This window comes from Carlito syrichta, unplaced genomic scaffold, assembly GCF_000164805.1.
Source record: "Carlito syrichta isolate Samal-C Ts95f unplaced genomic scaffold, Tarsius_syrichta-2.0.1 Scaffold304476, whole genome shotgun sequence".
NCBI lineage: Eukaryota > Metazoa > Chordata > Mammalia > Primates > Tarsiidae > Carlito > Carlito syrichta.
This window is the reverse complement of record NW_007248572.1, coordinates 631,304-647,157: the sequence shown is the minus strand read 5'-3', so window position 1 is coordinate 647,157 and position 15,854 is coordinate 631,304. Positions and strand designations below refer to the sequence as shown.

At 47.6% G+C, this 15,854-nt stretch overlaps 1 protein-coding gene across 4 annotated transcripts in view; it reads left to right on the top strand.

The window, feature by feature from the left end:
• The window catches only part of NAPB (NSF attachment protein beta), a 34,903-nt gene extending 19,651 nt beyond the window's left edge, over nt 1-15,252 (top strand). For all 4 annotated transcript variants that reach the window (XM_008060012.1, XM_021713349.1, XM_021713348.1 and 1 more), the window contains 8 exons: nt 1,547-1,593; nt 1,729-1,806; nt 7,257-7,312; nt 7,465-7,549; nt 12,290-12,394; nt 13,168-13,236; nt 13,616-13,666; nt 14,099-15,252. In XM_008060012.1, the coding sequence (XP_008058203.1) occupies nt 1,547-1,593; nt 1,729-1,806; nt 7,257-7,312; nt 7,465-7,549; nt 12,290-12,394; nt 13,168-13,236; nt 13,616-13,666; nt 14,099-14,209 (602 nt within the window). In that variant the 3' untranslated portion in view covers nt 14,210-15,252. The remainder of the gene's footprint in view (nt 1-1,546; nt 1,594-1,728; nt 1,807-7,256; nt 7,313-7,464; nt 7,550-12,289; nt 12,395-13,167; nt 13,237-13,615; nt 13,667-14,098) is intronic.
• Nucleotides 15,253-15,854: the final 602 nt, after the last annotated feature.

Below are 15,854 nucleotides of genomic sequence, written 5' to 3'. Positions count from 1 at the left end.
GAGTGAGATTGGACATGTAAAGTAGTAAAACTTTGCAAGATGACTTCTTTTACATTTAGAAGAGTACACTTAGCAGTTAAAAGCCTTAATTTCTTCTCTCCCACACATGTGCACAGAGAGCTCTGAGTCTTCAGTTTTTCTTTAGCAATCCATTTTGTTTAACGCACAGATCCCAACTTTTATTAATATATCATAAAGAAATTAAATATCTTCAAGGCCCTTGTCTAAAGATTAACACATATAAGAGCTCTTCGGCCACATCTGTAATCCAGTATTTTGGGAGCCTGAAGCAGGAGAATTGCTTGAGGCCAGGAATTCATGACCAGCCTGGGCAACAAAGGAAGGCCCTGTCTCTGCAGAAAAAAGATACCTTCAAGGCCTTTTGTCTGAAGGTGAGTCACAGTTCATTTCCAAAAATGAAGACTGGACACAGCTTCCAGGAGCAGTTAGAGCAAGTTATAATGGTTAGAAAGTGGCTAGCAGTTAGAAAGGTTATAATACAGGCATTCAGTCCCTGCTTATAGACTCTGTAACAGCCTGGTGAATGTCACATGGTAATTAAAAGAGCACATGAGACTGGGGTAGTATGATCTAAATTTCACAAGGAAGTTGTACACACAGAAATGTACCAGTAAGTACGGGGTGGAGGTAGGGATGTTTGAATCCTCATGGTGGGTTTGAGTGGGTTTGTATACAGTCTGATTTTCTCTTTTTTGTATTTTTAAAGGTATAACAGTGAATCCACATTTTAAAAAATGTAACTTAGAGGGAAATTGCCTTAATTTTTGTTCATCTTTTTAACCTTTCCAATTCTTTAGTTAGGTCTTTCCTCTTTTTTGCCTCTTTTAAACCAAAAACAATGAACTTGGAACTGCTGCTATATGCCCCCATTATAAACATCACCATTTTATGACAGGGCAACTTCTGGCTCACTGCATGAGAACATTGACATAACTTATTAGCATTCTCGTTTATCAGATGTGTTTTTTCCTTTGTGGCTGTGTTAGTACACCAGAAATTAGCATCTCCGAATGGTGTACAGAATGCCAGCTTCACTGATTGGTGTCTGACCAGCATGCCAGAGAGCTTTTGCTTTTGGCTGCCTGAAGAATGGTCTGTCGAAGTGATGCTCTTGTGACATGGCACAACTCCAAGATCAGCATGTGTACATGGTGTGAATGAAGGCTGCACTTAACATGTGTTTTAGCAGAATGATTTCTCAGTGCTGGCGCCAGCCTCCGTGGCTTATATTCCCTATGATGCAGCCTTTCACCTGCTGGAGTCCTCAGTTAAGGTTAAGAGCAGCTGAGCCAGTGTTGCTCCAGGCGCAATTCTCAAATGCCACTGTGGCTGCTGGAACAGAGCTGTGCCAATGAGGCTGGACGGGTGCATTATCTGTGCTTGCTTCTGCTAACTAACCTGCTCACCCTCCGCCCCCAAATTGTACCTCATTAATGTTCCGATGACAGCCAGGAAGACAGGCTCACCTGAACGCTCTTTGACTGAATGGACTTTTTGTTGTTTTTCTTGAACGCCTGCGCTTCAGAGGCTATCAACTGCCTTAACGCGGCCATCGACATTTACACAGACATGGTAAGACCTGGCGTTGCTGAGTGGCATGGGGTGGCATCCCTGAGATGGCTTCCAGTTGCGTTTTTTTTTTTCTGTCCCTGAGCTGAGAGCATCCCAGCAGGTGGAGCGGAGTGTGACTGCTTTTGTTTTTCTCAGGGGAGGTTCACAATTGCAGCCAAGCACCACATCACCATTGCAGAGATCTACGAGACTGAGCTGGTAGACATCGAGAAGGTAAGCAGAAGACTGAGCTGGTAGACATCAAGAAGGTGCAGATGCCCCAGTGTGAAGTGGGTGTGGAGTGTGGACGGGCTGGTGCAAGGCACCCTCTCCTCCCCGCGACTCAGGGGTGCAGAATGATCCTAGGCAGCTTTACGTGGAGGTGCCCTGGCAAGTGGGTGAGCAGTTCTCCTGGAGGGTGCTACTGAGACACGAGGGCTGTTGAGGTCACCAGGCTCATGCGTGCTCCCACCTCTGGCTCATGTCAGAACACTGATGTTATCGCAGAATCTTCAGCTGTACTGTGAGCGTGCTGAGCCCTGGGAAGGAATTTGAGAGGTGACCTCTACACCCACTCACCTTCTCAGCTTTAAGTCTCATCTGTCACCCAGGGAGTCAAACCTGCCCAGCTTGGACTCTGGCTCCACAAATGCCCGATTCCCATGTCTGCATGCCTGCTGACTGTACCCCCTGGCCACATGTACCTAAGTCCTCTCCCACCCAGCACATCTGAGCCTGGGCTTCCACCAGGCACCCTGCCCTGTGTTTCCCCTATGCCACAGGCTCCCGTCAGTCCTCTCTCACATGTTCCTGTGAGCAGTTTCCAGGGCTGCCGTCTTCCATGTGTGTCAGTACCACCTGTGACTCCTGGCTTCCATGTGATCTCTACGGGACTGCCCCACTGGTCTCCCCACCTCACTAGTCTCCCTGCCTCTGCTCCCTGCCCCCACACCCTGCCTCAGAACAGCTGGAGTTAGCCATGTAAGCAGAAATCAGATGATATTTCTCGCTGCTCACAGCCTTTCCTCGGCATCCCCTTCACCAGAGGAACAGCCAGAACCCTGCAGAGCCTTCACAGGCCACCCCGTTCTTCCACGCACCTGTGGGCCCTCTCCTGTCTCCTCCTACTCCTCTTGTACTCCGCCCTGGCCACCCTGGCCTCCTCCCTGTTCCTCGCACAGGCTGTGTGAGTGCCTGCCCCAGGGCCTTTTCGCATCTGCAGAGCTCTCCCCAGATGTCCCCAGGGTCAACTCCTACCCATCCCTCAGGTCTGTGAAGCTGACTTCCCCACCTCCGCCTATTTTTGCTCATGTACCACCTTTTCCATGAGGCCTATCATCACCACCTGCTTGAAATTACACCCTTAGGCCCTCAGGAGTACTCACCAGACACCCCGTGCCTCACTTACCCTTTTCCCTTTACTGCAGAGTGGGAGTCCCTCTACCCATACTGCCCATCCTCCTGGCCTCCCTCACCTCCCCTCACTAGCATGGGTGTCCTCCTCTGCTGCTGTGACCAAGGACCCCAGTGCTCTGGGACTTAGCACTAATATATGTTTGTTGAATAAGCAGTGCTTCTCTCTCTGCCATAGCAAATGGCGCCTTCTTGGTTCAGGGAAGCATCTCTGAGGCAGCTCTAAACTGGATCAGTGTTCACGTTCACTGTCTGACTTCATGTGATCACCGCTTTTTGGTATCTCAGCCACATTATGTAAAACTCGTTCTTGGGCCTCGCGTCTGTTTTCATAACTGCCATGCCTTCTGAGGGTTCCTCTGAGCTGGAAGGAATCGGGCTCCCTGTTCAGGAAGGCTGTGCCTCCTGGGGAAAGATGGTGGGGCTGGACCTGAGACCCCATGTTTCCTGTGTGGGATAGTGGTGGGACAGGAGGCAGATGGCTCTGGTGGGGTGGTACCTGCATGGTCAGCATGTCTAAGCGGGCACAGTGTCCTGACTGAGGCTGTGCCTGGCATCCCTGCCCACAGAAGCTCTGGCAGCCTTCCTGCCAACCTCCCCTCCACAGCGTCGGTGGAGATGCTGTGGTAGGAGACCCGCGTGCTTCATCATTCTCACCACGTGGGTCACCATGAAACTGGGGTGGATAAAGTGACCGGTAGCATGCTGTGTTCCTTTCTTTCTCAAAGAATGGATGATGTGCTGTGGTGGCTTCTATAATCCCTTGGGGCTTGGCATACCTGCCATTCTGCAAGTGGCCAGCAGTGGCCCCTCTGTGACCGTGGTGTGTCGAGTCTTTGAAAAGCATCGTGAAGAGAATGTTGTTGACACAGATGGCTGGCTTGCCTGGTCCCTGTACTGGGTCCTGTATTGCCTGTCTCTCTGACTGGCCCCTCCTGCTGGTGGTCACTGGTGCATGAGGTTCACGTCTGAAGAGTCTGTTCCGCTGGCACCTTCCATCATCGTCCTTACCTTTTGGCCTACCCAGTGTCTGCTCTGATTCATTCACAGATTAGCTGGTGACAGTGAGTGTGATGACGGATTAGCTGGTGACAGTGAGTGTGATGTTCCATAGACTCACATTCTGCTTTTACTCCACAAAGCCAGATAATAAATGAGTCTTTGTTAGAGAGTCCTGATGTGATTGCGGGGCTGGGTTCACTTCCTGCTCAGAGAGCCTGCGTTAGTGCTGTGGGTGTGCATGGCAGGCTTGTGCTGGGTCTCACCAAAGGCGTCTGATCTAACAGCTTCAATCCCGTTTCGTGGCTCTTCAGAGGGATTTCACCAATTGGTAGACTCTCAGGCTTGAACCCTGGACATTGCATTTGCTTTAAGGGACTGATGGTGATATCATGGGCCTGGTTCTCATTTCAGGGTCCCATGCGTCTCTAGCTCTGTGACACTCATGCCGGCTCCCAGGAGGAACAGGTCCCCTTTGGCATGCTGCTTCAGTGGCAGGATGGTCAGCTGGTCTCAGTGGCTGGGTCTCCTGTTGTATGTGCTGTTGTGTCAGGGCTGTGTCTGCTTTGGGTATTTACTGTCGTGCTTGGAGTTGTGCTTCAGACTGATGCTTGGTGTGTCAGGATCTGCACGTGCCTGGCAAATTTCATTACATGTCACAATTCCAGGCTGGATGTGAATATCCTGAGATATAACCCGTGGCCTGTCTCTTTTCTCTGAAACATCACTGTTAACCCTGCAGTTAGACTTTTCTTTCAAGTCCAAAGTCTGACAAAACTTGGGAGAACTATGGAATTTGATGATGGTTTAATTAAGCATTATTAAAAATCAAATAAGTGAAGACTTTTTCTTTACCATAACTGTAGCTGTAGTTTATACTTCGAACAATGTAATGAACCAGTATCATGATTTAATAAGTATTCAGTTAAGCCAGATTTGTCGACATTGGGCCTTTCCTTTTCGCCTCCAAAGCAGCAATTCCATGTGGTTCCCCAGTCCTATCCCTTGAGTCCTGGAGCCGTGAGAATGAGGAGGATGAAGAGCCATACTATCTGCCCAGAAGAGACCGATACCCTGCAGAACGATTTGGTCAGGTTTCTTGGCCTCGTCCCACCCATCCAGCATGATGGGAAAAAGGGTGCTAAATGCTCGTGAGGAGGCCACTTGCGAGGAGGATGTTTGTGATGAAGCACATGTTCTGGAAAGCTTTCCTCTCCTGGGAGTCCATGTGAGTCATGGTCCCCCAGTGGTTAGCAAGCCTTCCCTTGCAGGCCTTCACTCAGTGCCTGCTGGCAAGCACTGCTCTGTGGCGGGCGTGTATTGGGCTCTGGGCTGTGAAGATGAGCAGAACAGCTGGGCCAGCCCTCCCAGAGCTCAATTCAGTGGGAGATGTCCACGCATCCGTGATCCCACACGTGTGCACCGACAGCTCTGAGGGTTCCAGGGACTCTTGTCTTCCGGACGATTCCTGAATGTGACTGTTCATATGCAGAAAGAGGCCCCTCGTACACCTGTTCTCTTGTGGCTACGTCTTCATTATTCCATGAAGAACTTTTCATATGAGTATTTCCCTTCCTTGCCTTTAATACAGCATGGTGACCCATTATATTTAACCATGTAAGTTGTTTTCTCTCCTTATAAGTGCTGCTGAGAATGCACGTGTGTTTGAGGACACTAGTTAGGGTGGGCTAACTGGCTGGGACAGGAGGCCCAGAACCTCATCACTCAAACGCAGCAGGGGTATCTGCTTTTCAGAATTGTTCTAGGTGAACGTTCTCAGTGCTCTGCAGGCCACCCCAGCCTGCTTGCCCCCATAGCCACCTTGCGCAGGAGGTGGGGCCTGAGGCTCAAGGGCAGGGTCTTTTGCTTCCAGTGGGCTCCGGCCAGGGACAGTATCCACAGTGATTTTCTGACACCACTCTGCAGTGGCTTTGTTTTATGTGTTGACTTGTTTCTGCACCCTTGTCTTGCCATGGGGTCTGCCCTGAACCACTGGGCTGATGGCTGGGGTGGGGAGGGGGGAGGCAAGGCAGCACTATCATCTGATCTCAGCACCGTCAGTCATCTGATCTTCGTGCAGTGCTGGCTCCCTCAGTGGGTTTACTGGGAAACCCTGGAGACTCAGCAGGCTCTGCAAACCCACTACCTGTTTCTGTATGCTGCAAGCTAACAGTGGTCTTTCCTTTTTTAATCATTGAAAGAAAAAAGCATTCGTGTCACATAACAATTGGATGTCGTTGACATTTCCTTATTCATAAATGGTTGTGTTGGAACACTGCCATACTTCACCTTTGTATCGCCTTTCGCTGTTTTTGTGGCATGACCAGAGAGCTAGGAAACTGCAGCAGAGCTTGTGTCAGAAAAAAAGTTGGCGAGATCCATGGTGTGAAGAGATGGTTCAGATTTATCTCTTGTCATTTGGGGCCCAGACACCATTGATTTTCCAATCTTATGAGACCCCAGATTCTGGACTTTTCCCTTTCCCAACTCTACAGACACACACCTGCTTTCCCTCTTAAGCCTCCTGGAGCCTTGCCCCCAGCAGCGCACACTGCCCGCCAGCTCTTAGCTGTTTTGCCCAGAGCTTTGGCTCTGATACACGTGTGGTCTTACTTCCGAGTTGCCACACACTTGATTTCATCAACTGTCCCGTCACAGCGTGACAAGGGCTTCTGGCATCTTGGCCCGTAACCTATTTCCTCTCCTTATTACTGTCGCTTGGTGCCACACATTTTGACTGAAGGCAATACCTGTGTTCCAGGTGGTGCTTAAGGAGTAGTGAGGGTGGACTGTGTTGCCCATTGCAAATCTAACATGTGATGAGGCTTTTTGTCCTCCTGCATGTCCAGTATGGCTGTGGGGCTTGGTAGTGCTGGCACTGGGGCACATACTGCCCACTGGAGTTACTCGGGAGCCAGACCACAAGTCTGCTGTCCTTGCCACTGGCTTCCAGGGTCACTCAACTCTGTCACTACCATTCCAGCCCCTGGGGAGTAGAGGCCTGGAGAGGAGTGTGCAATGGGGTTCTCTTGGTGGAGAGCGTGAGTTGGAAGCCCAGCTGCCGTGCCCAGAGGGAGAACAGCGCTGATGGCAGGAGCGCCTGCTGCTGGGCTTCGGGATGCATGCGCTCCTATATCCCTGAGTAAGACAGGCCGTGCTGTGAAGTTTTGCTGTTGGAATAGGTTTACTGGTAGAAAAACATCTGCAAATGTAATTTTGAAGTGCAGCTCTGGGAATGAATCACTTGTGAATGAAATATGTGTGTGTTTCAGGCTATCGCACATTATGAGCAGTCCGCTGACTACTACAAGGGAGAGGAGTCCAACAGGCAAGTGCCATTTCTCCTGACGTGATCTGGGTGGACTCATCGCCGCCTACATGCTCCCAGTGTGTGTGACGACACCACTGGATGGTGCGTGGGGCCCTGACATGCTGTCTGCTTCTCACAGGGTCACTGTTTGCTCTGCTTCTCGCTTTCAGCTCAGCCAACAAGTGTCTGCTGAAGGTGGCTGCATACGCTGCCCAACTGGAGCAGTACCAGAAAGCCATCGAGATCTACGAACAGGTGAGGATGGTGCTCCTCGGAGACAGGTTGCTCTGGGTCATCTTCTTAATTAAACTTTTATTTAAGTTTTCTTTTCGCTGAGAGAGAATTCACACACCACGTAACTTATCCTTTTAATGAGGACACTTCAGTGGTTTTCAGTCTATTCTCGAAGTTGTATTACCAATACCACCACTTAATTCCAGCACATTTTCATCAACCCTGAAAGAAACCTGGATGCCTTTTTCCCCTCCCCAGTCCCTGGAACTCATGATCTACTTTCTGTCACAATGGATTTGCCTGTTCTGAGCCTTTAGTGTGTGTGGAACCACACCCTGTGCAGCCTTTTTTGACCAGCCCCTTTGACTTAGCGTATTGCTTTCAGGGTTCATTCGTGTCGAGACAAGCATCAGTACTTCATTGCTTTTCAGGACTTGTAGTACTCCACAGTGTGTTCGTTCATTCATCAGTTGATGGACCTTTGGAGTTGTTATGAATAACACTGTGTGAAAGTTTCTGTGGGGTGTGTTTTCATGTTTTCAATTCTCTTAGTGACACACCTGGAAGTAGAATTGCTAGGCAGGTGGGGAGTCCATGTTTAACTTTTTGAGGAACGGCCAAGCTCCTCACGGTGCTGCACCGTGTCACCTTCCCACCAGTAATGCACAAGGGTCCAAGTATCTCCATGTCCTCACTGACACTTATTGCTTTCTGGGGTTTTTTTAGTGGTAGTCACCCTAATGAGTGTAACGTATCTCATTGTGGTTTTAATTTGCATTTCCCCAGTGATTGGTGATGTGCAGTGTCTTTTCATGTGCTTATTGGCCATTTTTATTATTAATATCATCTTTGAAGAAATGTCTGTTCCAGTTCTTTCCCCAGTTTTTAATTGGGTTGTTTGTTGGTGGTGAGTTTGAGGAGTTCTTCACATATTCATGGATTTTTCTTTGTCTTCAGATATGTGGTATGCAAATATTTTATTTCATTCTCTGAGTTGCCTTTTTACTCTGTTATTAGTGTCCTCATGGACAGAAGTTTTTTAATTCAAGTGAAATTCAGTTTGTCGATTATTTTTCTTTAGTTGTCTAAGCTTTTGTTGTCATGCCTAAGAAAACACTGCCAAATCTAGTATCATGAAGCTTTTCTTCTCTGACTTGTTCTAAGAGTTTTATGGTTTTAGCTTTTAGGTTTAAGTTTTTTATGCATTTGAGCTAATTTTGTATAGGTAAGGGTCCAACTTTATTTTTTATATGTATATATCTAGTTTTCCCTGCATCATTTGTTGAATAGAGACTATCTTTTCGTTGTTGAGTAATATTGAGTATTGAAAATTATTTCACTGGCATGTGAGAGTTTACTTCTGGGCTCTCTGTGCCATTGGTCTCTTTATCTGCCTTTATACCAACATTACACTGTTTTTATCACCATAGATTTGCAGTACGGTTTGAAATCAGAAAGTGTGTGTCCTCCCATTTTTTTCTTCTTTCCGAAGACTGTTTTTGCTGTTCGGGATCCCTTTAGGATCAGCTTGTCAGTCTCTGCAGAGAAGCCAGCTTGGATGTTGTTAGGGACGGTATTGAATGTATAGACCAATTTGAAGGATCATATTCTGCCAGAGAAACAGCCTGTGTAAAAAGTCAGTCATCCTTTTACATAGGTTTCACATTCCCACAGATAGTGTGTTTTTGAATCGTCTTTGGTTGAAAAAAAATCTGTGTATGAGTGGACTCACACAACTTAATCCCATGTTGCTTGAAGGTCAGCTGTATACCTCCCTGAAAAGCTGTTTTAGTAGTTGCTGTAGGTATTACATTACATGTACAAAACTTGCCACAGGTTAGTGGTGTCATCATTTTATCAGTTCTGGTGAAATACAGAGAACTCTTACCTCATTTTATGTTCCTTCACTCTCCCCATTCAATGTGTGATTGTCTTAAATGTTCCCTCTACAGGCTTTTAGAGTCATGTCAGTCAGTGTTAGAATTTTTGCTTCAGCTATCAAACGTAATTTAGAAAACTCAAGAAGGAAAGTCAGTTGTATGGACTTGTGTTTTTGCACACTGTTTTTCATTCCTGGTTTCCAAGGGTCTTTCATTGTTGCCCTTCTCCTCAGAGAGCATTCTTTTGCCATTTTTTAGGGTGGGTCTACTGGCAGCAGATTACCTGCATTTTCCATCACCTGGACATGTCTTGCTTTCCCCTTCATTCCTGAAGCGTGATTTCCCTGGGTGTGCAACTCTCAGCTGATAGCACTTTCCTTTAGCTGGAGAATGTGCAATTGCAGCCTCTGTGGTTTCTGATGAGAAGTCTGCTGCTGTCATGTTTTTTCCTATAGGTAACATATTGCTCTGGGCACTTTCAGTTTTTTCTTTGTCTTCGGTTTTTTGGGTTTATTTATTTTTTTGTTTTTGGGGTTTTTTGAGTTGGAGTCACTCTGTTGCCCAGGTTGGAGTGCAGTGGCACGCTCACTGCCACTGCAGCCTCGACCTGCTAGGCTCAAGCGATCTTTCCACCTTAGCCTTCCAAGTAGCTGGAACTACAGGCGTACACTACCACACCCAGCTTATTTTTTGATTTATTGTTCGAGGAGGTCTCACCAAGTTGCCCAGGCTGGTCTTGAACACCTGAGCTCAGGCAATCCTCTCACCTCGCCCTCTCAAAATGCGGGTATCACAGGCTTGAGCCACCATGCCTGGCCTGTCTTTGGTTTTTTAAAGTTTAATTATAATGTGGTTGGAATGAATATATTTGGTTTTATTCTATTGGATTTCACTAAGTTTCTAGGATCTGAAGTTTATGGGTTTGTTTGGGGTTTTTTTGCCAAATTTGAGACTCTTTTTAGCAGCTGTTCCTTCAGTTGCTCTTTCGGTTCCCATCTCTTTCTCCTCTCCTTCTGGTACTCAGGTGACCAAAGAATGAGACCTTGTGTTGCCGTCCTGTTGGTCCATGGTGCTCGTCCCTGGTCTCTGTCCCTTTTCTGTCATTCAGAATTCCTCCTGTCACTGGTGTACTGCTGCTTCCCTCTGTCCCGTCCATTTGTCGATCCCACCCACTTTTTATGTATGTTACTGTGTTGCTGAGTTCTGAAATGTTCATTTGAGTTTTCTTTATATCATCTTGTTTTTTTCTGTGACTCTCCTTATTGATGCATTTTTAATTCTTCCTCTTTTTTTTTTGAGTTAGAGTCTCACTCTGTCGTGGCTCACCACAGCCTTGACCTCCTGGGCTCAGAGCAGTCCTTCCACCACAGCCTCCTGAGTAACTGAGACTACAGATGCATGCCACTACACCTGGCTAATTTTTTTATTTTGGAAGGGAGAGGGTGGTGGGATGAGTTCTCATTGTGTTGCCCAGGATGGTCTCAAACTCCTGGGCTCAAGCAATCCTCCCACCTCAGCCTCATAAAGTGCTGGGATTACTGGTGTGAGCCATCACTCCAGGTCATGTTGATGCATTTTTTAATTTCTTATTAAGAAGGCTCCTTTAAAATCATCACTAGACAATCCTAACATTTCTGGCATCTGGGAATTGCCATCGGTTAATTGTCTTTTTCATTTAGCTCAATATCTTCTTGCGTTTATGGTATTGAGAGTGACTTTCAGTTGAGAATGGCACTTTCACATTAGATTCTGAGACTCTGGTTCTTCTTCACCATCTCTCTCAGCTCTTAGGTGCTCCTCTGGCTGGCGCAGGTTGAGGGTGCCAGGTGGGGGTAGAAGTTGAGGCTGCCCGCCAGGCCTCCCTTGACACCTGCGGGGGCCTGGCTACCCCTGGGCAAAGGTGGGCTTCCCACTCGTGGGCACCATGCTGGGTTGCTTTTGTCACCTCTGGTGATGGTGAGGGTCTCCACCCTCCACTGGGCATCTTCCCACCACACCAGCTGGGGAAAGGAGGAGCACCTGGTCCTGCCAGATGTCAGGGCCAGGGAAGTGAAGCCTTGCTCCCTAGCTGACCTTCTCTAGGCCTCCTCGGTGGGCTCGGGCTTCTCCTCACAGTCTTGCAAGGATGGACATTGCGTCCCTGTCTTCAGCCTTTGGGGACAGAGGTGGGTGGCCCAACCTTCTGTGGTGTGGGTCTAGAGGAGAGTGGTTGCTGTCTGAGGGCTTTATCTCCTTTGGCTAGAGAGAGTGGGCTGTGGTCTCTTCCTACCTTTTTGGGTCTGCGTCTAATGGCCTTTCTGGGTTGTTGGCTCCTCAGTTCCATGCCATGGCATAGGAAGGAAAAAGAAACCCAGGGACTCCACTACCATGTTTTCCCTTGGCCAGCCCTCTTCTGTCCACAGATACTTATTTGATAGAAAGTGACTTGGGCTTTTAGTTGTGCTTATGGGGAGGAATAGGGGAAGGAATGTCTCCTCCATCCTCCTGGAAGCAGAAGTCTTCTGGGTCATTTTTAGGAGTTAATGCTTCATGTATTTGATATTCTTGTCTAGAAAAATGTTCTACTATGTGATATTGGGTGAAAGAATGTATTTCATAGCTAAGTTAACGTGGGATATGTAAGTACTTTTTAATGGCCACAAGTGAGAATTATTTTGCCTAATATAAGAAGGTAAACCTAGCTGGCTATGATGGCAATTGCCTGTAGACCCTGTTACTCTGGAGGCTGAGGAGGGAGGGTCACTTGAGCTTAAGAGGCCGAGGCTGCAGTAAGCCATGATTATGCCACTGCCCTCTAGCCTGGGTGACAAAGTGAGACCTCAACTGAAAGAAAAAAAAAAAAGCAAAGCCTTTTAAGTGTTCTTCTGTTTTCTGTGCCTAGGTTGGAGCCAACACAATGGATAACCCTTTGCTGAAGTATAGTGCCAAGGATTACTTCTTCAAAGCAGCCCTCTGCCACTTCATCGTGGACGAGCTGAATGCCAAGGTGAGGGGCCCTCGGTATGTGCCTTCTGGCGCTCTCTCTGTACCTGGAGAAGGAAAATTGCCCTCACACACACTCCCTGCCTTTTTTGGTGTCGTTTCCTCTGGGTATTGATAGCAAGACTAAGCGGGGTGTGTTAAGAGTAACAGTGTAAGGCTATGTCCCAGCCGCCAAGGTCATTCTATGACAGCTCCCTGGAGGCACCTTCCCTTCAGTAGTTTTGCTTTTAAAGCACTTAGGAAACCAAGGAGGAGACATACAAGTAGAATAACACCCTTTAAAAAAAACCCCAAAATGGAGTTGGAGTGAGGCCTGGAGAGTGGAAAGCACAGTAGAGGGGGAAAGGGACGGGGAGGTGGCTCAGGGGTGTGGCAGGGCCGGAGGCAGAAGTGAAACCTCAGGAGAAGCGTCCCTGCTCTGGCCTCAGCAGGCCACATGTGATGACCCGGAGTCTAGGCAGTGGAGAAGGGGCTGCTCCCTAGGGTGGGTCAACAGAGACCCCTGGTCTGGGCTTTCAAGTTAAGTTTACATCGTTTTCTCTGCAGCAGCCAAACTCGGAGAAATGGGTTGAGGGATTATTCTTAATTGAAACTGAAAAATTTAGAATAAGTAGGTTTCCCGTGTTGCTTCTGCCAAGTCTAGCTGTGGACTCCCTAAACACCTGGGCAGGATATGGCTTGATCTCACTGACCTGCTGTGATGCTGAGAGTTTGGCTGTGAGTTCCTTAGGCGTGACGTTGTAGGTCTCACACTCACCAGTGGTTCTTCTCTCTCAGCTTGCTCTCGAGAAATATGAGGAAATGTTTCCAGCATTTACTGACTCAAGAGAATGTAAATTATTGAAAGTAAGTAATTTTAGAACTTTGAAGAAGAAACCGTTGCTGTAAGGTGCGGACACCAAGTGGGATTGGTGTAAGATGGAGTTTTAATCAATGAAGTCTGCTCACTGTGGGGATTGAGACTTGCTGCTTTTGCCTTGTGGTGTCCAGATGTCACTGGTGTCAGGAGCGCAGCATTGTGTGCTGAAAGGCAGTTTAGAAGCATCAGTGCAAAAGCTAGATCTCTGACATGGATCTTGACTCCTATTTGAATATTCCCCCAATTGTGTGAGGTATTTGGCAGTATCAGTTACTGTGATACTAAGGGTATTTCTTAAAGTATCTATTCCGAAATGGGACGTTTTTGTCTTACCAAACTAACTTTTTTATTTTTTTATGCTACCAGAAACTTCTAGAAGCTCATGAAGAACAGAACAGTGAAGCTTACACTGAAGCAGTAAGTTATGCCTTTGGGATATAGTACTTTCCTGAAGATTTAAGTTACAGGAGCGCCTAGTGTGGTGGCTCAGGCCTATAATCCCAGCACTTTGGGAGGCAGAGGTGAGAGGATTGCCTGAGTCCAGGGGTTTGAGACCAGCCTGGACAACTTGGCGAGACCTGGTTTTCTCTGTTCCGTTACATGTACTCTTCTAATTATAATGATGTACAAATTTTTGTCATGTACATTTGCATACAGAGCAATAGAAAAAGCCCAGAAACTTGCCACTGGTACCATCAAAATTGTAACAGGATGATGAAAAAATAGCCAATTCCTAATGAAGACAGTTGGTGGGTTATCAGTGTGAATGTGTAAACAGTTTGGGGTGCTGTTGTCCTGTGTTTTGAGTGTGTTTACTTAGAATAACCCCGCTCCTCTTTTCTTCCCTAGGTGAAGGAGTTTGACTCAATATCGCGCTTGGATCAGTGGCTGACCACCATGCTGCTCAGGATCAAAAAGTCCATCCAAGGGGATGGAGAAGGCGACGGAGATCTGAAGTGAAGTGGCTCCTTTCTGTGGCATGCAGCTAGCCCCTTCTTAGTTTTGTCTTAGGGCCAAGTGATCTTTATGGGATTCTCATTAATGGCTTAATTTTGTTGCAAATGGGCCACCAGCCTGTGTATTGTTGAAGCACACCAAGTCTGTGTTGCTGGGGGCAGGTGGAGGAAGGCTGTGTCCATCTTGGGGCCGGGTGGGCTGTTTGGTGCAGGTAAGAACCCGCCGGTTCCGCATAGTGCTTGGCAGTTTCCTCCTGTTACTCTACCATTTGCAGAGTCCATGTTCAGTGTTTTTGCTTCTTGTCTTTTCCTAGATCCCAGTACCAACCCAGGTGTTCACAGTTGCTTTGCGTCTTCTCGGCCCATTGGCTTCTGGTGTGTTTTTGAGAAGTGTGTTGCGGACCGTTATTAGGAATGAGTTTATAAGCTTATTAGAAATTGTTTATAGTTTTGTTATGCTGTAATTATTTTAATGGTGCTAGTGACAAGTTTCTTTGCTTTTTGTATTGCTTTGTATGCTACATGTGCATGGCAAAAACATAGAACAGCTGGCGGCTGCAGACGTCATGTACCTTGTGCGGAAAGGAGCTTCCTGGCTGGGCTTGCTTGGTGTGGGGATGAATGTCAAGGTGGACTGGACTAGTTTGTACTTATACTTACAAACATGCACACGTACATACATGAGTCGTAAGATCTGTTGGGTGTGGAGTGTTCTCTTTTGCTGGAGATAGCTTCTCCTTCGAGTTGGAGCAGAAGTCCCTGTCTCTGTATTTGCATCAAAGTGTTTTAATTGGCACATCATCCTGCTCTTTGTGTTTACGTTCCACGTTGGGGTGGTGTCTTTTGTGCCATAGTCACACCTGTCTTGGTCAGGGCTGGATAGATATCTAAGTCAGGTTTGAGAATGTATGTAATTAACTATATCTGCTTATTGTACATGTTGGGTTAGGGTGTGAACAGCACTTTATTTCCATTTGGGCAAAACCCCAGCTTGCTGTCGAGGGGACTGTGTCTTTGGTTTCCATATATACTCTCTAGACTCATGAACTTGATCCTTCCTCTTATTTTATAAGCTGATATTGTCCTTAGACATGCTCTTGCATCCTGAATTTACTCTGCATTTGTCGCCAGACACAACCATGGTCCTTTCTAAACTGTGCTGCTGTAGTGACAGGATGAAATCTCCATGTTACGTCAGGTCAGACGAGTTGGAATGGCATTTCCATTTTTGGGATTGGTAGGATGTGGCACAGAAGTAGAGTGGGCGTGACCAGGCCAGGGCCACACGAAGGGGTTTGAGAAAAGTCTGTAGGTCATCCTGTGTGATGCCACGTGAGGTGGGCTGGCAGAGCAAGAAGCCTGTGACGTCAGCTGCTGTGGGCGGAGGGCATGGGCCTGAAGATGAGGACGCTGTGGCCATGGGCCCTGAAATCTGATGGGAATTCCTTGCTGCCTCTGAAGTTCTGGACCCACAGTGAATGCTAGTGCCGTGGAAGATGATATAGAACAGAGCCCAGTTGACTTCACTTCCCTCCCTCTCAGAATCTCTGAAAAAATGCGGCTCCTGTGTGTGAGGGCACGGAAACTCTGCCAGCAGCCAGATGCGTTTCTGGGCGGGGCGGGGGGCGGGGTGCCCTCTGCGGCCTGGT